Source organism: Canis lupus, chromosome 20, assembly GCF_048164855.1.
Source record: "Canis lupus baileyi chromosome 20, mCanLup2.hap1, whole genome shotgun sequence".
NCBI lineage: Eukaryota > Metazoa > Chordata > Mammalia > Carnivora > Canidae > Canis > Canis lupus.
The window spans coordinates 14,902,432-14,925,489 of record NC_132857.1 but is presented as its reverse complement, the minus strand read 5'-3'; the positions used below and the strand labels follow the sequence as shown (position 1 = coordinate 14,925,489).

General features: G+C 35.5%; 1 protein-coding gene across 15 annotated transcripts in view; it reads right to left on the bottom strand.

The window, feature by feature from the left end:
* MFSD8 (major facilitator superfamily domain containing 8) overlaps positions 1 to 23,058 on the bottom strand; it is a 126,381-nt gene that overhangs the window by 2,031 nt on the left and 101,292 nt on the right. For 14 of the 15 annotated variants that reach the window (XM_072788452.1, XM_072788460.1, XM_072788450.1 and 11 more), the window contains 6 exons: positions 22,663 to 22,718; positions 18,155 to 18,263; positions 15,403 to 15,537; positions 11,685 to 11,788; positions 11,349 to 11,596; positions 5,111 to 9,297 (listed from right to left, as the gene is read on the bottom strand). In XM_072788452.1, coding sequence (XP_072644553.1) covers positions 9,091 to 9,297; positions 11,349 to 11,596; positions 11,685 to 11,788; positions 15,403 to 15,537; positions 18,155 to 18,263; positions 22,663 to 22,718 — 859 coding nt within the window. In that variant the 3' untranslated portion in view covers positions 5,111 to 9,090. Of the gene's footprint in view, positions 1 to 5,110; positions 9,298 to 11,348; positions 11,597 to 11,684; positions 11,789 to 15,402; positions 15,538 to 18,154; positions 18,264 to 22,662; positions 22,719 to 23,058 lie in introns of those variants that run through there. The other variant, XM_072788461.1, reaches the window with a different exon arrangement.

Genomic DNA, 23,058 nt, shown 5'->3' with positions numbered 1-23,058 from the left:
ACCAGGGCTGCCCCCAGAATCATTTTTATCTCTATTTCTGTTATTTTTTTATTTAAAAAAATTTTTTTTAAAGATTTTATGTATTTATTCATGAGAGATAGACACAGAGAGAGAGGCAAGGGAGAAGCAGGCTCCATGCAGGGAGCCCCATGCAAGACTCGATCCCAGGACCCTGGGATCACACCCTGAGCTGAAGGCAGAAGCTCAACCACTGAGCCACCCAGGCATCCCTATTTCTGTTATTTTAATTTTCATTTTTCTTTTATTTCCCTTATGAAATTATCTATAGCATCTTCTTTATTCTTGTGTTTTTTCTAATTTGGCCTTCATGTTGAGATCATTTTTTAAATTTCTTATGCTTTCCTGAATAAGAAACATTTTCATATCTTCCTATTCTCTTATTTCTCAATTTCACTAAAGAATTGCCTCATTTCTAATTATGATTTATGTCTTTGTTTTCAAGTTTCCATTATTTCATAATTTCTTTCTGCTCATTTTATGATATTCAGTTTTACTGTGTTTTATGGGCCTATATCTTGCATGCTTCTCTTGTCTGTAAGAATATCATTTAATTCAACTGTACTATTTTCTTGTTTCCTCCTCAGTATTTATCCTGTTAAATGGCACTTGTATTTCCAGCTGTTCGCATCAGAATCCTAGAAGTCATTCTTAACACCTTCTTTTGCCTTATTAATCAACTAATCCTGTCACCTCTACTTCTAAAATATATTTTATATGCTGTGCTTTCAAATCCCAGTTCCACTGCCACGTCCCTAGTCTGAGTCGCCAGCATTACTCATTTAAACCACTGCTTGTCTCCAAACATCTGCTATTGCCTCCTGTATCAGAGTTTTTAGGTGCAAACATTTGAATCTAATCTAGTTAGGTCAAGCAGAGAATATGCTTATTAAAGGTTATTTGTACATAGAACCTCTAGAATGGACAGAGATTCAAGCTTTGCAGTTAGGACCAATGCCTGAATCTCTGAATGTAGGAGCTGCCCCAGAAAAGACACCTGCCACACCTGCTTGGCACAGATCCCACAGCCATGCTGACAAAGCTAAGGAACTAGGTTCCAGAAGCTCTGCCAGTGCTGTCTCCAAAATTTGACAGCTGACTTTGCTCCATCACCAAAGTCCATTTTTCTCATGTTGCCCACTTCCTCTTTTTGCCCAATTCCTTATGACATCTCACAGGAGTCAGAAACACATGCTCATGCCTTAGCTGCAAGGGTAGATGAGAGTCTGGGGTTCTATGTGAGAGGCTCAGTGTGAGAAATTCTCCAAATGTATAAGAGTTGTCAGGAAATGAAGAGTGGCCACAAACAGGATAAATGTCCTCTACATCCCATTCCAGCACATACTTCACAGTTCAGCCAAATCATTCTAAAATACAAAGCTGATTTTTATTAAGTTTAAATTAATTGTGGAAATTTAAATATGCATTAGTACACATGTAAGTGTATAAGGAACCTCCATGTATCTTTCACCCAACTTCAACAAATATTTTGCCAATCTTGTTTCATCTATTCTGATGCTCTTTCCCCATTAGAGTATTTTAAAACAAATCCCAAACATCATTTAACTTCTATCTGCAGTATCTATCTTTAACAGATAAGAGCCTCTTTGAGGCATAACCATTATACTACCTCACATCTCAGAATTAGCAATAATTCCTTAATATCATCTAATATTGAGTTTGGTTTCAAATTTCTCCAAATGTCTCAAATGGATCCTTTTACATTTGTTTTATTTGAAACAGGATCCAAAAAAAGATCTTTAAGTTTCTTCTCATCTCTTTGATCTCTTTACTTATTTTTTTAAAAATATTTTGTTTATTTGTTTATTCATGTGAGACACAAGAGAGAGAAGCAGAGACATAGGCAAAGGGAGAAGCAGGCTCCCTGCAGGAAGCCTGATGCGGAACTCGATCCCAGGACCCCAGGATCACAACCTGAGCCAAAAGCAGACATTCAACCACTGAGCCACCCAGGCATCCTGTTTTGTTGTTGTTGTTGTTGTTGTTTTTAATAAAGAAACTGGATCTACAAAATATATTGCCTTCTGGGTTTAGGTGTACTACCCGGAGGTAGTATTTAATTTGCAGATTCTCTGAATTTCCTATAAACTGGTAGCTTATACCTATAGGCTTGACTATATTCTGGTGGTGCTATGTATTTCCTCATAGAAAAATCATCAAATCATGAGATAAAATTTACCCAGTTTCAATGATGTTAAGAATAATCAGTGGGTTCGGGTGTTGTCAGCCCATTAGTCCTTCAGAAAGTTCTTTATTAAGGCTCACCTAGTTTTATTTTCATTTTTTTTAAAGATTTTATTTATTCGTGATAGAGAGAGAGGCAGAGACACAGGCAGAGGGAGAAGTAGGCTCCATGCAGGGAGTCCGATGTGGGACTCGATCCCGGGACTCGAATCTGGGACTCCAGGATCACACCCTGGGCCAAAGGCAGGTGCTGAACCGCTGAGCCACCCAGGGACCCCCTCCCCTAGTTGTTTTAGCCTTCATTGATGATTGTTACCCCTATTACTTCACTAGAAGTTGCTAAATGGAGATCCTTATATTATTCACTTTGTATATATTAGCTTGGATTCTTTCTTTTTAAGATTTATTTCTTATGAGGCAAAAGTCACCAGAGGTAGGAGGTTGAGCTGGGTCACATGATTCAGGAGAGGTAGTAGAATCAAGCCTCTCAGACTTTTTACCCTTCCTCCCTTCACAGAAACCCTACCTGACACCTCTAGGTGGAATGAGACCCTGGCTCCCTTAGGCTCCTGTTACAGAACTGTGCATACTTTCTCTGTGGTGCTTCCAATATTATTAAAATTGCACATGTATGTATCTTCCCACTAGACTGTGAGCTCCTAGAAAATACAGATCCAGGCCTTAAATAAAACACACAGGATTTAACTAAAAAAAAAAACCAACAGATTTATTTCTTAGAGAGTGTGGTGAATAGTGAGAGGGGCAAAGGGAGAAGGAGAGAGAATCCTCAGATTCCATGCTGAGCCTGTCATGGGGCTTGATCTCACAACCCTAAGATCATGACCTGAGCCAAAATCAGGAGTTGGATGCTCAACCAACTGAGCCATCCAGGTGCTCCTAACTTGGATTTTTCTATGGGAAATAACTTTCCCTCAGCAAGTTTAGATATGTGAAAAGCAGAATAAATGCTTGAGTCTTTATTTTCTGGTTTTCAGAATAAAGATTTAAAGCCCTAGCAACCTAGTGAACCACAGGTGACTAATAGGGCTTTTTTTTTTTTTTTTTTTTAAAGATTTTATTTATTTACTTGACAGAGAGAAAGGGGTGGGGGGAGAAAGCATGAGCAGAGGGAGAGGGAGAAGCAGACTCCCCGCTGAGTAAGGAGTCAGGCTCGATCCCAGGACCCAGAGATCATGTCCTGAGCTGAAGGCAGATGCTTAACTGACTCAGCCACCCAGGCATTCCTATTTATTTTAGAGAGAAAGAGAGCAAGCGTTGGGGAAGGGCACAGGGAGAGACCTCAAGCAGACTCCCTGTTGAGCTCAGAGCCCAATGGAGGGCTCAATCTCATGACCCTGAAATCATGACCTGAGTGAAACCAAGAGTTGGTCACTCAACTGAGATACCAGGAGCCCATTTCTTATTTTTAATATCATTTTTAACTCATAGATTTTCACATATTTGTTGTGTTTAAATCAGCTACAGATACTCTTTTCAATCCTTTAACTGCCCTATTTTGGGCCAGTAGTAGTCTCTTTATTTGACTCCTGTGTCCTTTTGGCAAGACTTGTGTAGTCTTTGAGAACACTCTTGCTTTCTGGCACAAGATGTCTTAACTTCATTTTACCCCGCACCTGGAATCAGACATTTCTACGAGCACAAGTTTCTTTTTTAGAGACCACATTACCTTAAATGTCTTCCCATTTCTCTTAAATCCAAAATACCTAATATGGTATCATGCTTCCTGACATTGGTATGTCACAAATGCGTTATACTCCTAAATGGAAAATTGACCAATTCAGAGCTGAGTTGATTGGTGGAGCCTATGTTGTCTGAAGAAGCTGGGGACAAGCAACTTCATCTATTTTCCACAGTGGTGCATGTAATATTTTCTACGATTGCAATGATGAGAAAACAGGAGGTGACGGTATAGTAATAAACATCTGTTTGTCAGCTCAACAGACCTTCCTTTGATGGAAACTCCTCCATTCAGTTTTAAATCTTTTTAGTCCATGTAATTAAGACAAGCCTGACCAGGTTCTTCCCCTCCTGTCTCTTCCACATACAAATTGCATTCCCAGAATGGACGCAGGATCCAGGCCTGGGTTAGTAGAGGATTCCATTCCCTGCCCATCTGGGCAGTTCAGGGATAGGTATATATGCTAAAGTTGGCTAGTTGGAGCCTCTTCTGATATTTCTGCCTGAGCTAATTTTCTCTGGAATTGTGACTTACAAAGATGTTGCAAGATTGGAGCTGACAGTGCCCAACCTGCCACAGAATGGAAAGTACCTGAAAATAAAGTCAAGCATGTAGAACTAAAGAAAAAAGAGTCTTGAAGACATTCTTTAGACTCCTAACTCCAACCATCCGTAAAGTTAGAATACCTCTTACCACTGGAGACCTACCGCCCGAGGTCTACAAGACCTTGAATTGCCCCTCTATATCCTCAACTAATAAGACTTTTTCTCAGTCACTGTACTCTAACCACCTTAGATCTATTTGTGGTTCCATGAAAGCCCCAATATCTTACCACCTCCAGGGCTTTGCACCTGCCATGCCTTTGGCCTGAAATGCACCAGTCCAAACCTTTCTCTCCACCAGGCCTCAGTTAACCATTATATCCTCAGCAAAACAGTCCCTGACATTCCTGTTCAGCTCAGACCCTCTGTTAATCATCCCCATAGTTTCCTATACATCTCTCTCGTCGCCCTTCCCTTAAACATAATCATTTGTGCAACCACTTCACTAATTAATGTCTAATGTTCCTGTCAATATGTAAGTCCCATGAGGGGAGGTGCTCTGTGATTTTGACATGGTGATTGGTACATAGTAGGTATCTCTTGAATATGTATTGAAAGTATGAGTAAATACTTTTAAGGCTTATGGTACATATACATAATAATTTTATTAGAAAATGTACATTCGCAATGTTAAAATACATTAAATTACAAATAAATTTGCAGTAGTCGAAAAAGGTACCGAAAAATATCCTCTCACAATAAGTTAATCTCAAGAATTTGAGCAGATGCAGATAAACAGTGTATACTTTTTAGAGACCAAACAAATATTATATACAGATTTCACTTTATGCAAGATAACTTGAAGAGTTTAAATGTAGGCCAGCTTAGCAAGGTAACATGGAGATGCTTTTTGAAGTTATAAATCCCTTCAAATATAAAAATCACTTTAAGTTTTGGTTTTCAAAAACTTATTTTTTCTGAAATACAAACTATTTTCAGCAGCTTTTCATACCTATCATCTTTTCCAATTTATAATCCACTTGACCCACTCAAGACCTCAACTAGTGATTTTTTCCTGAAACTTTATCCCCCTGCCTTTTCCTCAACCCTATGTCATTTCCTTGTCGTCTTCTGCGGCAAGATGTGTGGTGGTATAATCCAGAAAAGAAAGCACTCTTAATAAAAAGAAAGATGTTAGTCATTTTTGTAAAATCATAGTTTAGCTGAATTTTATTCGATATTATAAATCTTTGGAAGTTGGGCAACTTCTCTATGTCATATTCTTGGATGGAAACAGTCTGTTACGCTAAGATAACAGCCTCAATTAGTGGACTTCATATTATATTTTCCTAATATTTCTATTAACAGGAGTCACCAGTACATGTAATTTACACTAAAATAAGCAATTAACTGCTCTTGCAACTTTCTGGCCTACTTCCCCCACTCTAACAAATTTAGTGGTTTAGAGTGTGGAGTCTAAAGACAGATATTTATTAGACAAATGTCTTAATTTCTCTGTGCCTGTTCTTTTATCTGTAAAATGGGAATCATAACAGTAACTTTGCTTCATAGGACTGCTGTGAAAACTAAACTCTGTATTACATATTGCCTGCAATATGGGAAGAATTCTATAAATATTAGTTTCATCATCACCATTATTTTCTATTGTACACACTATCTAAACCAAGGGTGTTTCTTTTTAGGATTAGAAGTGACCCAAAAAATGTAAGACTGAGGAAAGAGCTGCAGAACATCAAAGAAGAGAGATCCCAGGTCTTGACCAAATAGCCAGAAACCCCTGGCTATGGCTCTGATAAGTCTAACCAAAGCAGAGTCTTTCTATGGGAGATGAAGATGAGTAAAAACAATCTCTAAAATTTAATCAAGATTTCTGTCAGATTAAGCTTTCTATTAGAGCTGAAGTTTGATTTATGAGTATGGCAAATTTCAATAACAAAAAACCAAATAGTCTGATTTTAAAATGGGCAGAGGAGGAGCACCTGGCTGGCTCAGTCCATAGAGCATTAGATTCTTGATCTTGGCGTCATGAGTTCAAGTGCCACACTGAGTGTAGAGCTTACTTAAAAAAAAAAAAAAAAAAAAAAAAAAAAAAAAAAAAAAAGATTAAAAAAAATGGGCAGAGGATCTGAAAAGACATTTTTCCAAAGGACATACATATGGTCATCAGATACATGAAAGGATGTTCCAGATCAACTAATCCTCAAGGAAATGCAAATGAAAACCACAATGAGATGTCACTTAACACCAGTGACAATGGCTAATATGAAGAATATAAGAAATAGCAAGTACTGATGAGGAAGTGAAGAAAAGGGGGCCGGCCCTTGTGCACTGTTCCAAAGGAGGAGGCAGGATTTCAAAGAGACATCTGCACTCCCATGTTCATTGCAGCATTATTCACAAAGCCAAAACATGGAAACCACCTAGATGTCCATCAACAGAGGAATAGATAAGGAAGATGTGCGTATGTAGTGAAATATTATTCAGCCATGAGAAAGGAGATCCTTCCATTTGTGGCAACATGGATGGACCTTGAGGTCATTATGCTAAGTGAAATAAGACAGAAAGACAGGGACATATACTATATGATATCACTTATATGTGAAATCTAAACGAGCTGAGCTATTAGAGGCAGAGAGTTGGATGATGGTTGATAGGGATTGGGGGTGGAGGAAATGGGGAGATGTTGGTCAGAGAACTTCCTGTTATAAGTGAGTTCTGGGGATTTACTGTACAACATGGTGATCACAATTAATAATAGTGTATTATATAATTTAAAGTTGCTAAGAGAGTAGATCTTAAATGTTCTCACCAAAAAAAAAAAAAAAATGATAATTCTGTGATAGGATATAGGTATTAGCTAATGCTATGGTGGTAATCTTTTTGCTATATGTAAGTTCATCAAATCAATGCATTGTATACCTTAAACTTACACAATGTTATATATCAATTATATCTCAATAAAGCTGGAAAAACAAAAGGTACAGGGAGAAGATATCTATCTACAAGCCAAGGAGACCTCAAAAGAAACCAGCCCTGATGACAACCTTGGTCTTAGACTTCTAGCCTCCAGAACTGTGAGAAATAAATTTCTGTTGGTCAAGCCAAAAAGAAAAAAAAAAAGAAAAAAGAAAGAAAAAAGAAAGAAAGAAAGAGTATAGCAAACATAGTATAAAGTGCAGATTATAGTGTTTACGTATTTACTTTAAGATTTGAAAACAGAACTTAGAATAGGAAACATTTGGAAAAATATTTAGAAATATTTTTGTATTTTTTGGTAATACTGATCATCAGTATACATAATTCTATACTAGTTCCTCTTATCAGTATTCAACTTACATAGAGGTAGAAATGTATACATAGTGTGATTTAGCCAACTTCAAGTAAACTCAGTACGCTGTTACAGTAAAGCAATTTTACCACAAATATTTATTAGCCTAACTAGATTAGATTAGGGCTGTCATGGCCCATGCAAATTTAAAATTCTACAGTTCTGAATAGCTACGGAGACATAGTTTGAAAACAAACTGTATGTCTTCCTTGTCACTACCAAAAGATGGGAAAAGTAAATAATTAAAGTGATAGTTTTTCTCCAGAATTTAAGGGAGTTGAAAATGTCAATAATTTGAATAAATAGTAACACACTTGACTTACATTTTGAAAGTGAATAATTAGTACTTGAAAGAAAAATGTAATTAGTCCTATTAAAGGTAGTGTAATTCATCTGGATCTCTTAATCCTCTTTAGTGCTCAAATATTAGCATTATTTGTGCTTACCCATTAACTTAGGGGTTACTTAGTGAGATCGTGAACTAAAATAGGACAAAAGGTGTAGTATTAAAAATAATGACTTATAGAATGTCAGGGAGAATGGCAGGCCCTGGTAAATAGAAAATTTAAGAGTCACGACTTTTATTTCATAGGAAAACTGAAAATAGAAGCTGCATTTTTTTTTAATAAATAAAAAGTAGGTATCTTCAAACATAGGTACTTCTATTTAGGTAATTTCTATAATTTAATTCTTTTGTTATAGTTAATTCATACAGAACTCTCCTTATGGTTTCACTGCATATTTTCTCATTATTTTCATGACACCTCTGCAGTCTAAGAGTACAACTTCATATTTATAAATCATTGTCCATTCACTCATGAGTTCATGCAACGCCAAAAGAGACGCGATAATAGAATATCTTTTTGAAATAAGGAAATTGTGAACCAGTGTTTTTATATTAGGTCACTGTTCACAATTACACACAGAATTGTCTGTATTATTCAATATATGTTTTTGTAATTAAAAATATACAATATTTGCAGCCTGACTTTTGGAAACTGACTCATAATAATGATCTAGCAGAGCCTTGGAAGAGGAAGTCCCATACAACAAGTACTTTCCATCATAGTGTTAGGTTACTTTTTTTTTTTTTTTTTAAGACCTTATTCATTCATTCATGAGACACACAGAGAGAGAGAGGCAGAGACAAAGGTAGAGGGAGAAGCAGGCTCCATGCAGGAAGCCCGATGTGGGACTTGATTCCGGGACTCCGGGATCATGCCCTGAGCCAAAGGCAGACGCCCAACCACTGAACCACCCCGGCATCCTGTGTCAGGTTACTCTTGAATCCTTCCATGCCTTACAGAAAAAGCAACAAGCCTTCTGTAAACCACACCCAGGAGTATGATGGTAAGCATCACTATTCCACACACAAGGCTGAATGCCCATCGTGGGCCCCAGGAAGTGTACACTTGGCTGATGAACACAGGTCCAAGAATCCGTGCTGCACTTCCAGAAGCTGTTAACCAGCCCATGTACACACCCTGTGGCAGGGAGGGGAGAGGGAGAAGCAGATTGATATTCAGGTTTAGTTAGTTTAAAAATAAGGATGATACAAAAATTAATAATAATAAGGATGATACTACTATTACCAAACTATGATAAACTCACAAGAATCACTTTTTCCATCTTTTTTCCTTTTAAATTAAATATAAAATGCCTCTCTATAAATACAGCAACTAACAAACAGTAAACTTACTTGATTAGTCAGTTTAAGAAAAATAAAGTAGTATAAAGAGACAAGCAGTGTCACCTGAAGCCCTGGAAACAATATAATTTTTTTTTTTTTTACAATATAATTTTTTAATTATCCTTATGGCTAACATTTATTTTGTACTTACTATCTGCCAAACACTCTGCTAGGTGCTTTACATATATTGTTTCCAACATTCACAAATTTCTACAATTGCTATTATCCCCATTTAACAAATGTGGAAGCTGAAGCTCAGAAAATTCAAATAACTTGTCCAAGCATGTTTGGCTGACTCCATTATATCACTTTTCATTATACCACAAGGTTGTTCTTCCAACTACTGTACCCCCCAAACTATAACCCTACAATCTACCCAAGAATGTATAGTGCAGCAATACTTTTAATATCCTCAAATTGAAAATAACTTAACGGTCCATCAATGGTAGATTAAGTAACTAAATTATGGTATATTTAATGAATGGACTGCTAATCCGTTGCTTAAAAGAACAAGATCTTATATGGAGTAAGATCTTATAATGAGAACATCTCTATGCACTAACATGGAAAGAATACTATGGCTATTAAGTAAAAAAATTCAAGATGCAAAAAAATTGATATACATAAGATATATTCTGTGTTATCTTTTTCTAAAAAGGCATGAGTGTACATATGCTTGAACAGGTATAGAAAAATGTCTTGTGGGATCCCTGGGTGGCGCAGCTGTTTAGCGCCTGCCTTTGGCCCAGGGCGTGATCCTGGAGACCCGGGATTGAATCCCATGTCAGGCTCCTGGTGCATGGAGCCTGCTTCTCCCTCTGCCTGTCTCTCTCTCTGTGTGACTATCATAAAAAAAATTAAAAGAAAAAAGCTTTAAAAAAAAAAAAAAGAAAAATGTCTTGAGAGACACTTGGGTGGCTCAGCGGTTGAGTGTCTGCCTTTGGCTCAGAGTATAATCCTGGAGTCCCAGGATCAAGTCCCATGTTGGGCTCCCTGCAGGGAGCTTGCTTCTCCCTCTGCCTATGTCTCTGCCTCTCTGTGTCTCTCATGAATAAATAAATAAAAATCTTTAAAAAAAAGAAAAAAAATGTCCAGAAGTATACAAATGGACAAGGGTCAGCTTTAGTGTGTTGAGGCTAAGGGAAGCCTTCATTTTCTACTGTACACATTTCAAACTATTTGAATTTTGTTACAACTATCTTTTGTAATCTGCTTTTATAATATGCTTTTATTTTTTATTTTAAAAATTTGAAAAAACAATTTTATAGGTTAAAAAACTCAGAAGTGTTTATTATAGCTTAAAAACACAATATTAAACATTTTCTTTTCTCTGCCTTATTTCAATAGAAACATTAATTTTTGCCCTGAAAATGTAAAACCACTGGTGTAATTTTTAAAGAAGAAATTAATATTTTCATTTTGTGACCATTTAAACAACTTCTACTAAAAACAAGAGTCAGAAATAAAACTTGAGGGTCACCTGAGTGGCTCAGTCAGTTAAGTGTCTGGCTCTTGGTTTTGGATTCAGGTCATGATCTGAGGGCAGTGAAACTGAGCCCCGCATCAGGCTCTGCACTCAGCAAAGAGTCTGCCTGAGATTCTTTTTTATTTTTTTTATTTTTTGCCTGAGATTCTTTCTCTCTCTCCCTGCCTCTTCCCTCACTCTCACACTTATTCTCTGTCTCTCCAAAATAAAATCAAATCTTTTTTTTAAAAAAAGTGCTAAATATGATAAAAATCTGCTAAGTCAGCTTGTATAAAAATAGAGAATGGTAGCAAAAAATGTGAATGCTTACAACTATATTTCATTTAATTGCAATAGCAGTATCAGAGTAATTGACTCACCTGAGGTTTTGGTCCCAAAATTTTTGAATATAATGTATAGGACATAACATTACAGGATGGATAGCCTATTCCAATGAGCACAGCTGATGTGAGGAACTGGGCCAGGTGGATCATGGGGGTGTAGAAGCACCAAGCTTGTCCAATTGGGCAACCAGTTGGTCCTTCATTGTGATCTTCTTTTGGAGACTTCCAAAGAGTAATAATAATTTCCCCAAATGTGGTATTAGGAATTGAAGTATTATGCAGATCTATAAAAATAAAATTAGTACAGTACATTACTTTCTAATTTTAGATGAATAACAGGGGTTAACATTATAGAAACATGTATGGCTATACCTTCCCACTGTATCTTGGGAAAGTGATTTCCCCAAGGTAACAAGATAAAGAAGCCAACCCATACAACGATGAATCCTCCCAGTAGAATAGCACGCTCGCCAATCCTGTTAAAGAACAGAAACTCTGTAATTTAAAAATAAAACAGTATTACATAGTTTCATTACTTTAATATTTTAAAAACTATGATACAGTATCTTGATGCTTTTAGTCATATACCAGTTAATATGAATGTTAAATATAAATTTCTACTAAATAGAACCAGCGGATTTCAGATCTGGAATAGAAAATGTATAAGATGAGCCCGGAAGGGCAGCCTGGATAGCTTAGTCAGTTAAGCATCTGTCTTCGGCTCAGGTCATGATTTCAGGGTCCTGGGATCAAACCCCAGGTAGTCTCCCTGCTTCTCCCTCTGGCCTTCTTCCCACACCTGCTCTCTTTCTCTCAAATAAATAAATTAAAAAAAAAAAGATGAGCCTGGATACTTTTTTTCATACTAGAGAATATAGAAGCTATCAGTCTACCAGGCACTTCTAATATCTACATAAAGGTACTCTGAGCCAATCTGAAAATGCTGGCCAAAAACACAACAGTGTGAACACAAAAAATAATAGTAATGACAGTGGGTTAAAACATATAAAAATGTTATAATATATGAATTCATATTTTATTAAAATACTCTTGGGATCCCTGAGTGGCTCAGCAGTTTAGTGCCTGCCTTCGGCCCAGGGTGTGATCCTGGAGACTTGGGATCGAGTCCCATGTCGAGCTCCCTGCGTGGAGCCTGCTTCTCCCTCTGCCTGTGTCTCTGCCTCTCTCTCTGTGTGTCTCTCTCATGAATAAATAAATAAAATCTTAAAAAAAAAAAGAACTCTTGGTTACTTTTAGAGAATGTTAGGGTGCCAACTCATTATTTTAAAAAATCAGTTAATTAAAGGAAATAGTCTTCTTGTCATTCCTATACAAACTGTACCTCAAGATAAACAAATAGTTGGTGATGAGAAGATTCTAAAGAAAATATTCCAAAAAATTAAATAAAGACACAACGGAATTAAAACCCAGCACTGTACAATAATCTATTAAATTAATGAATCTAGGAATGATCAAGTCATTAACAGTGTAAAATGAGATAAACAAAATGTAACATTTCTCCTGATATAAGCACATAATACCACATATAAAGTATATTCTTGCCAAAAAATTGAACTCAAATTTTATCAAGCTTCTAGATCTAAGTTCCAATTTTTGAGAAATATAATAAACACAGGAAAATGTTAAAAAAACAAAAACAAAACCGGGGCAGCCAGGGTGGCTCAGCGGTTTAACGCCGCCTTCAGTTCAGGGCGTGATCCTGGAGACCCAGGATCCAGTCCCATGTCAGGCTCCCTGCATAGAGCCTGCTTCTCCCTCTGCCTGTCTCTCTGCCTGTCTCTCTCTCTGTGTCTCATGAATGAATAAATAAAATCTTAAAAAATAAAAATTAAAAAAAAATTAAAAACCCACCACAGGAATTCAATTAGCAAGATCCAAAATGTGAGAAACTATAAAGTATACATACATCCTAGTTTCTTTAATTTATAAGGAAAAAAAAGGAATACAGAAAGCCTATAGATTAAAAAAGACTTAAGGAACTTAGTCAAGTAAGTTGTGAAACAAAACAGTATGAAACAAAACAAATCTTAAAAACTATTGAAACAGTACAGGAAATTAGAATACTGCCTGGATATTTGATGATAGTGAGAAATCACTTAATTTTTAAATTTATTTTTGTTATTTATTTAAAGATTTATTTAATTGAGAGAGAAAGAGAGCACTATGTGTGTATGCACTGGGGGGAGAGACGGAGAGAAACTCAAGCAGGCTCCCAGCCAGAGCCAAAGCCAGGCAAGTCTCCATCTCACAACTCTGAGATCATGACCTGAACTGAAATCAAGAGTCAATGCTTAACTGACTGAGCCACCCAGGTGCCCCATGGTTAATTTTTTTAGATGTGATGACGTTGTCATCATTAACTTTGAGATACATACTGAAATATTTATGGAAGATATGAAATGATATCAGGGATTGGCTTCCAAATAATCCAGGGATAGAGGATAGGGATAGGGAGTGTGGAGTAGGTAGTGGTATAGATCAATCACAATTATCCAAGGATTAGTAATTGCTAAGGTTGGGTAATGCATATTAGAAATTCAGGACATGATGCTCTCTAAACCTTTGTATATGTTAGAAATTTTCCATAATAAAAAGTGAAATATACAAACAAGACCAAAGACTTTCCAAAACAAAATAAAATCACTTCACATCACCCTCAGAATACCTATCAGGTTTCACATCTTTCTAACCTGATGTTCTCCCATTTGCCATTTCTTTCATTCTGCTCTGGCCAAACTTGCCTTCCTGCTTCTTTCTAACACTGCCACTCTCTTCCAACCCTGCCCTTGCTACTATTTATTCTCTTCCTCTCTCCATTCTTCTTCATAGCACTTACCACTACCTGACATCATATTTTTGTTTATTGGTTTTTCCCACCGAATAGAATACAGGCTCTTTGAAGGTATGGAGTTGGATAATCTATAAGAATGCTTATCAGCAGGACTGTTCTTTTTCTGTAGGAAGATGTAATGCATTTTCTATTATTTAATTTAGAATATAAATCTATGTCTATGTTTGTGTCTTTATCGTGGACCCTCTACTTGGCTCTATAAGCATAGGAATCTTCATAGTATCTCCCATCGAACCTCACCCTGCACACTGACTCAAGATTTGTTAATTGATTTTACAACTTTAAAAGTTCTGAAGTATTATTAAAGCATTTTAGGAATATTAAATTGTTAGAATTGCTTAAATTCATCAACTAATGTCCCATCTCAGACTATATGAATGAACTTAATTTTATACATGTACTTTCCCCAAAGCGTGTTCTTTACAGCTGTAGTTTTACAAAACGCTTCTTTAAAGCAATGTTCTTGGGGTGCCTGGGTGGCTCAGTCTAGTAAGTGTCTGCCTTTGGCTCAGACAGGATCCCAGGATCCTGGAATATAGACCCGCATCTGGCTCCCTGCTCAGTGGTAAGTCTCCCTTCTCCCTCTCCCCCTGCTCGTGTTCGCTCTCTCTCTCTCTCTCTCTCTCTCTTTCTGTCAAATAAATGGGTAAAATCTTTTTTAAAAAATAAAAAATGTTCTGTGGTCAAGTTACAAGTAACTTTGAGAAATGCTACATAATAGCTTTGTCATTATGGTGACATCATATATATGTACTGAAGATGTGGAAGTTTTAGAGTACAGAAGTTTGGTTATTTTAATCAGAATTTTCCAGACTTAACCATTAAATCTTTTCTGTTGCATATATATATTACCATACAGCAGATAAAGTTTTCTAAAATACACTTTTAAAAATACTTTAAATAAAACAGAATATACAAAAGATATATTAGAAGACAATTAATTCACTTTGTAAAATATCTTGTTTTACCAAAGAATATGCCATATGGTATAGAAATATCATGTTTCCTTAATAAACCTTAAATCTGTTTGCAAAACATTCAAGGACTGAAAGTAATACATAAGAAGGGAAAAACTTTAAATATTTTTACTAACACACTTGTTTATGTTAGCTCTATTTCATGTTTCACTTTAAAAAAGACATTTTTAAATGTCTTTTAAAAGTCTGTCATTTTTAAAGGTCTATTTTAAAATTCACTGAAACAAAATACATAACTTACTTCTTGGAAAGTAATTTAATCCCCATGAAAATAATAAGCGCCTCAACTCCAAGAGCAGCAAGTATTATTCCATCATATAATACAGCTTGTTCTCTAGTCCAGGCATACATATCCATTGTTAATGGAGTAACAATCCTAAGAAAAACAAATTATTCTTATTTTATTGAAATTATAGTCATGATAAATGTGAAATAGAAGCTTTAATAATGATACTGACACATTAAAGAATTTGCATCCCTTAATGACACCAGCTCTACATAAAAACAAAAAAACAAAAAAACACATTTTAAGCACATTTTGGGGATCCCTGGGTGGCTCAGTGGTTTAGCACCTGCCTTTGGCCCAGGGCACGATCCTGGACTCCCGGGATCGAGTCCCACGTTGGGCTCCCGGCATGGAGCCTGCTTCTCCCTCCTCCTGTGTCTCTGCCTCTCTCTCTCTCTCTCCCTCTATGTCTATCATAAATAAATAAATAAATCTTTAAAAAAAAAAAGCACATTTTGTTGTTACTTATACAAGCTACTGTTTGGCTGTTTGTATTTTTATTTACTAATATCTATTTTAATTATAAGTAATATATCCACATTGCAAAAAAGTCTGAAGGACAGGAAAAGAACAAACCAACCATAAGTTTTACCATTCTAACTAATCATGGTTAAATTGGTTTAAATTGGTTTAAAAAGTAATAACATAATAGTAAGAGTGTTACTATAATTATTAGAAACGTGTTATATTTTTTCTTCCTCAGTCTCTTTCACCCCTATTTTGAATGTATGTATTTCTTTTCTACTTCTGAATGGTATTCTTTTATATGTCTGTCTCCTTCCTTGCCAAGCTTCTTTCCCTACTCTATTCCCTCTATTAACTGGCTACAAAATGGAACTGAAACATACTTAAAATGTTCATTCTTAAAAAAAAAAAAAAAAAGAACATCACTATTTTTTTATTTTAAAATCAGAGAAGGGATCCCTGGGTGGCGCAGCGGTTTGGCGCCTGCCTTTGGCCCAGGGCGTGATCCTGGAGACCCGGGATCGAATCCCACGTCGGGCTCCCGGTGCATGGAGCCTGCTTCTCCCTCTGTCTATGTCTCTGCCTCTCTCTCTCTCTCTCTCTATCATAAATAAATAAAAATTTAAAAAAAAATAATAAAATAAAATCAGAGAAGCTGATGTGGAAAATGGTTTGGTAGTTTCTCAATAAGTAAAACATAGAATTACCATGTCATCCAGCAAATCCACTTCTTGGTATACAACCCAAAGAACTGAAAGCAGGGACTCAACCAGATAACCTGTACACCAACATCACAGCATCATGGCATTATTCACAAGTGCCAAAAGGTGGAAACAACCCAAATATCCATTGACAGGTGAATGGATAAACGAAACTACTATATGCATACAATGGAATATTATTTAGCCATAAAAGGTATGAAATTCAGATACAGGCTATAACATGGATGAACCTTAAAAACACCATGCTAAGTGAAATAAGCAAGATACAAAAGGACAAAAGGAAACGTGTTATATGATTCCATTTATTTGAGGTATCTAGCTTGGCCAAATTCACAGAGAAAGTAGAATAAAGGCTACCAGGGACTAGGTGAGGCGGAATGGGAAATTATTGTTTAATGGGTGGAAAGCTTCTGTTTGGAATGATGAAAAAATTCTGGATATGGTTGTACAACATTTGTGAATATACTTAATGCTGAATTGTAAATTAAAAATAGTTAAAATGGTACATTTTATGTTATGTATATTTTACCACAATTTAAAAAAATGCTCCCAAATCAGATGAACTGAAACTTTCATCTATCTCAATAATTTTAAAAATAAAAAAATAAAGAAAATTTACATGTGCTGGCATACAAATGTTAAAATTATTGACAAAGGAATAAACCAAAATTTCAAATGATAATGTCACAATCTGTTGATTTAATAGACACACATGCTAGTCCTTACACTGTATAGAAAAAAAATTTTGAAAAATTAATACTGAACTATTAGCAGTGGTTACTTCCAGGGAAAGAAGTGGATGTGGAGATACAGTTTTAGTGTTTAGAATATTTATACCAAGAAGGTACTATTTTTACAGTATAATGGAAAGGCATTTAATTTCATTTTTTAAAAATTATTTATTTATTTGAGAGAGAGTGAGAGAGAGCATGAATGGGGGGAGAAGCAGATGGAGAGTGAGAAGCAGACTCTGCTGAGCAGGGAGCCAATACAGGGTTCGATCCCAGGACCCTGGGATGATGATCTGAACAGAAGGCAGATGGTTAACAGACTGAGCCACCCAGGCATCCTAGAAAGGCATTTTAAAAATAAAAAAGTCATATGATAGCTAAAGGTCAACAAACCTACACAAGGCAGAAATTTTGTAATATACTAGTTTTCAGGATCAGCACTTAGAGTTAACACTACCAGACTGACCCTCATATACATAAATAGTTATATAGCTTAAAGTTAGTTAAATCATGGCACTGAAGTTTTATAACTATATTTATCATAAAACTCTGAGAAAGAAAGGAAAGACTAGTGAAACAGATTTCTTTATAAGGAAGTAAGATAAAGTAGTAAGATTACAGAGAATCAACTATATTCAAATTAAAAGCATAAAATTTATATATACTTTTTACATCATGACAAAAAATGTCTTAAAGTTTTGAGAACATTGATATGCTTGATTAATGTTGCATCAAGAAATGCAAGTTATTCATATAGTATGATTTAGATGAAGACAGAATAAAACTTACGTTTCAAAAAGGGCAAAGATAAATAGAATCACGAAAAACACAATATTAGTGGCCACAACAGCAACTTGATCAATATTTCCTTGGAGAACCTGAACTTCATCTGTACTTGCTATAATAAACAGGAGAAAAATTATATTACTTAAACTTTCTTACAACACTAAAACAGTATAGAAATTATATGTAGCAAATTCTATGACTAAACATACATTTATTTATTATTTTTTTGACTAAACATTTAAAATCACTTTTAGGCTTCAAAGCAGTTTAAAAGTAATGATTTATATGACAGAAATAATTTTCTAAAATGGCATTTAAAAATAAAGTGAATTTTCTTCCCAGGAGATATACTTCAATTGTCTTATCTATAGGAAGCATTCATATTTTCTATTAGCTTATTCTCAATCCAAAATAGGAATATATTTTATAAAATTCTATAAAATGATCTCATACTAAAAATACTTATTTTAAGTTTTTATTGTGAGTGCCTGGGTGGTTTAGTCACTTAAGCATCTGACTCATGGTTTTGGCTCAGGTCATGATCTCAGGGTTGTGAGACAGAGCTCTGCAACAGGCTCTGCATTCAGGGTGGAGTCTGCTTGAGATTATCTCTCCCTTTCCATCTGCCCCTCCAGCCACTGAAGCGTGCTTTCTCTCTCAATAAATAAATAAGATCTTTAAAAAAAAAAAATTTCCATTGCAAGTTTTTTTTTTCTATTTTACTGGAATCTTAAATTTATGAGGATTTCAATGAAGATCTCAAATAGTTTACTAAATCAGTTAGTTCTGTGATTCATTCACTTCAGTGGCTATATATTTTGAATTTCAATGCTATGTGAAATTAGTATTAGTAAATATCTTTATGTTATTACCACATTTTCTCAAAGTCTTTATGTTATCACTTATATTTTCACAAAGAAATATATTTTGCAGGATACCTGGGTGGCTCAGCAGTTAAGCGCCTGCCTTTGGCCCAGGGTGTGATCCTGGAGTCCTGAGATGGGAGTCCCACATTGGGCTCCCTGCATGGCTACGTCTCTGTCTCTCTCTCTCTCGGTGTCTCTCATGAATAAATAAATAAAATCTTTAATATATATATATATATATATATATATATATATATATATATACACACACACACACACACACACACACACACACACACACACATATTGCAAATAACCACCAAGATTTGATGGTGGTTTTATAAATTAGGAGGGCAAAGTAAGTGTACTGACTTACCTTGAACTATGTAGTTAAGCTGCACACTCAATATTAGCTATTCCTGATATAACTGAGAAGTGTGAAGCCATATATATCTACTTATATACATTTGTCATGCTGTTTTATAACTCACTTATTCAGAGTAACTCTGGCAAATAATTCAAGAATGTGTTCATTTTATGCTATCTAAGTGTATCTAAGTGTATGTGTAGCAGCAGCAGGGGGCAAGGGGCTACTTTCCTAAGACACAGTAAGTTTCTATAATTTTTTTCATAATAGACATTGACTCTGTATCTCAGGATTCTTGACTCTGGTCCTTGTGGGCCTTGTATTATTTTGGAGAGACCTTCCTGATTCTCCATTATCATCTAGAAGCTAATCTTTACTCCTTGAATCAAAAAGCAACACTGCTCTAACTCAAACTGGAGTTTTCTTCCTATGTGGTTAGTTTCCTACAGCCTCCACCCACTGTTGGCCTCAGTGGGAAAGCTCAGAAATGTTGCATCCTAGACTGTGAGGATTGCCTGGTTATTCAAATTTTAAGAATTTTAAGAAAACACTATATTAATATATTGATGATTCAAAGACTATATAACTAGAAATTCTAATCTATCCAATGATAATATGTTTAATAATAGGGAAAAAACGGACACATTTTATTTAAATACTTACACTGAAATTTTAAAATGTTTTTTTTTTTTTGGGAATATTTTGAAGTACCTAGAATTCTTTTTTTTTTTTTTTTAAGATTTTATTTATTTATTCATGAGAGACACAGAAAGAGAGGCAGAGACACAAACAGAGGGAGAAGCAGACTTCCTGCAGGGAGCCCGATGCGGGACTTGATCCCGGGACCCCAGGATCATACCCCAGGCCGAAGGCAGGCGCTAAACTGCTGAGCCACCCAGGGATCCCCATAGAATTCTTTTTTTTTTTTTTCCCATAGAATTCTTAATAAAGAAAATAAATCGGTCTTTCTAAACTCTCATTTGTGCTTTAGGGCAGTGATGTGTGATAGAACTCTCACATGATAGAAATGTTGTTTCACCATGTTGCCTAAGACAGCCACTAGCCATATATCCATAATTAAACACTTGAAATGTTGCTACTGTGATTGAGGGATTTCTTAAATGTCATTTAATTTAAATTTAAATAGCCAAATATAGCCGGTGGTTACCATATTGGACAGTGTGGTTCAAGAACTCTGCTCCCCAGTATGGTTCATAGACCAGCAGCATCAGCTCCCATGATAGCTTTATTATAATGTAGATGCTCAGAATCTCACTAGGTTTGCCAGATTTAGTACATAAAAATACACGATATCCAGTTAAGTTTGAATTTGTGATAAATAACAACTTTAAGTATTTTCCGTGCAATATTTGAAATTTAAATATAGGAATGTTTGATGAAGAAAAGTAATGTTTGATGAAATATTTGAGGCATATTTATACTAAAAGATTACTCATTGCTTTTCAGAAACCTAAATTTAACTGGATGGGACATATTTATACTAAAAAATTATTCAAATTCAATTGGCTGTCCTGTGTTTTATCTGGCAACCCTAGTTAGACCTCTCTCCAGGCCCACTGATTCAGAAGTGGCATTTTAACAAGGTTTCCAAGTGCTTTCTAAGCATGTTAAAAGTCCGCGAAGCACTGATCGATATTGTTATCCCCTTCCAACTTCTGAAAGATTTTGCTTTTGATGTTTCTTCCTTTTCTCAGCATCTTATACTCACCCTCTTCTACTTGTTCATTCCTTTAACCTGATAGGTCTTTTAAATAGCATCCTATTTCTCACATTTTAAGCAAAACAGCTTATACTCCCTGCTGGTATTTCCTCACCATTCTTTCCTTCCTTCCTTTCCTTTATTTTGAAATATATTCAGCCCCTATATTCAACAGTATGTTGCCACACTTGATTCATCTACCCCTTCCTTTCCATTTTTCTCTCATTCTCTTTATTGTAGTGTTTTTCACTGGCTTACTCTAAAATTTGTATCTCTAGCTTTGATCTCTGTTGCCAAAATTACAAATGACTCCAGCATTTTTTAGTTGTTCTGGTGTAGCAGTAGATTTAGCTTAGAAATCATTTTCTATGTTCAGCCAATGTCCCTTCCTAAATTCTTGTTCTCTCCCATTCTCTCATTTATCTAGACTCAAAACCCGATAGACCTCTTCAACAACTCCCCCTATTCCTTAATATTCCCTATCCAAACTATCAAGAATCTTGATTTTTTTTTTTCTTCAAAAACTCACATCTATCCCTTCTCTGTTCTTAAGTTGCTCTCCTAGTTCAGACCTTCACACATCTGGATTAGTCTCACATGGAATCTATTGTCATACTTCTTTTTTCAAAAACTTACTAACGTTCCTCACCACTCTGCTCTCCACCTTACTACTTTTAATTTTATCTTCCACTAGTTTTATTGTGAAAATTAAAATAAAATGGCTATTAAAGTACTTGGTAAAATAACACTATGTCTTTTTCACAACTTCACAAACTCCTTAAAGGCAAGAACTGAGTTGCAATCTTTTGCACAGAGGGGGACACTCCCCAAGGAGGACATAATTAGTACTGAAATAATGGTTTATTTACTAAAATATACCTACTGACCAGATTGGGTCCCTACTTCTGAACCAGAGAAAGATCTAAGGGATGAAAGTGTACCTTTGTAGAGTATCCAAAAAAAAAAAAAAAAAATTAAAATACAAATACAAAAGACAAATCCATTCCCATGATGAAGTAAAGAAATGCTTGAGATGGGCAGCCCAGGTGGCTCAGTGGTTTAGCGCCGCCTTCAGCCCAGGGCCTGATCCTGGAGACCGGGGATCGATCCTGGAGATGTCGGGCTCCCTGCAGAAAGCCTGCTTCTCCCTCTGCCTGTGTCTCTGCCTTTCTCTCTCCCTGTGTCTCTCATGAATAAATAAATAAAATCTTAAAAAAAAAAAAAAGAAGTAAATGCTTGAGATAGAAAGATACATTTGGTAGGAAAGTTACTGAAATCATTCCAAAGAACTGGAGGATTTTAGGATATTGGCTCTTTACAAACAAGATGAAGTGATTTTTAGCCATGGTTTTAACCTTACCAATCATGAACACCAAATAACTGATGTGGGCATGCTTTTTTTAAAAAAATAATCAATTTAAGTAACTTTCTAATTTGAAGATCCTCCCCAGTCACCCACTGTACTATCCCCAGAAGCAAAATCCAAGTAAATAGCAAACAGAATCATCAGATACATTTTGATAATGTTACAGTAATTAGTCAAACAGGTTAACAGTACCTTCTTCAAAATTAACATTTTTACACTGTCGTCCTGAGTCATCCACATGATGTTCTCTTAAAAAGAAAAACATAAGTATTGTATCCAATAAAAACTTAGTATAATAAATGATTATAATTTATTGGTAGCCTTCTATTTTTGCACATTCTGATACAGTTCTTTTTACTGACTTCTTTTTTTTTTTTAACTGACTTCTGAGTAATGAAAATTATTACCGATGAAATATAACCAACAAAATTTAAAAGATACAAGTTACAATTCTTACTATATTATCATATAAATGAAAAATAATATTCATTCAAAAGCATACATGATCTACTTTAATAAATATTGAAGTTTTCCAGTGATTTTAAACATTTTTTATAAATGTTTTTGGGTCCTTGGATAAAGTAGTCC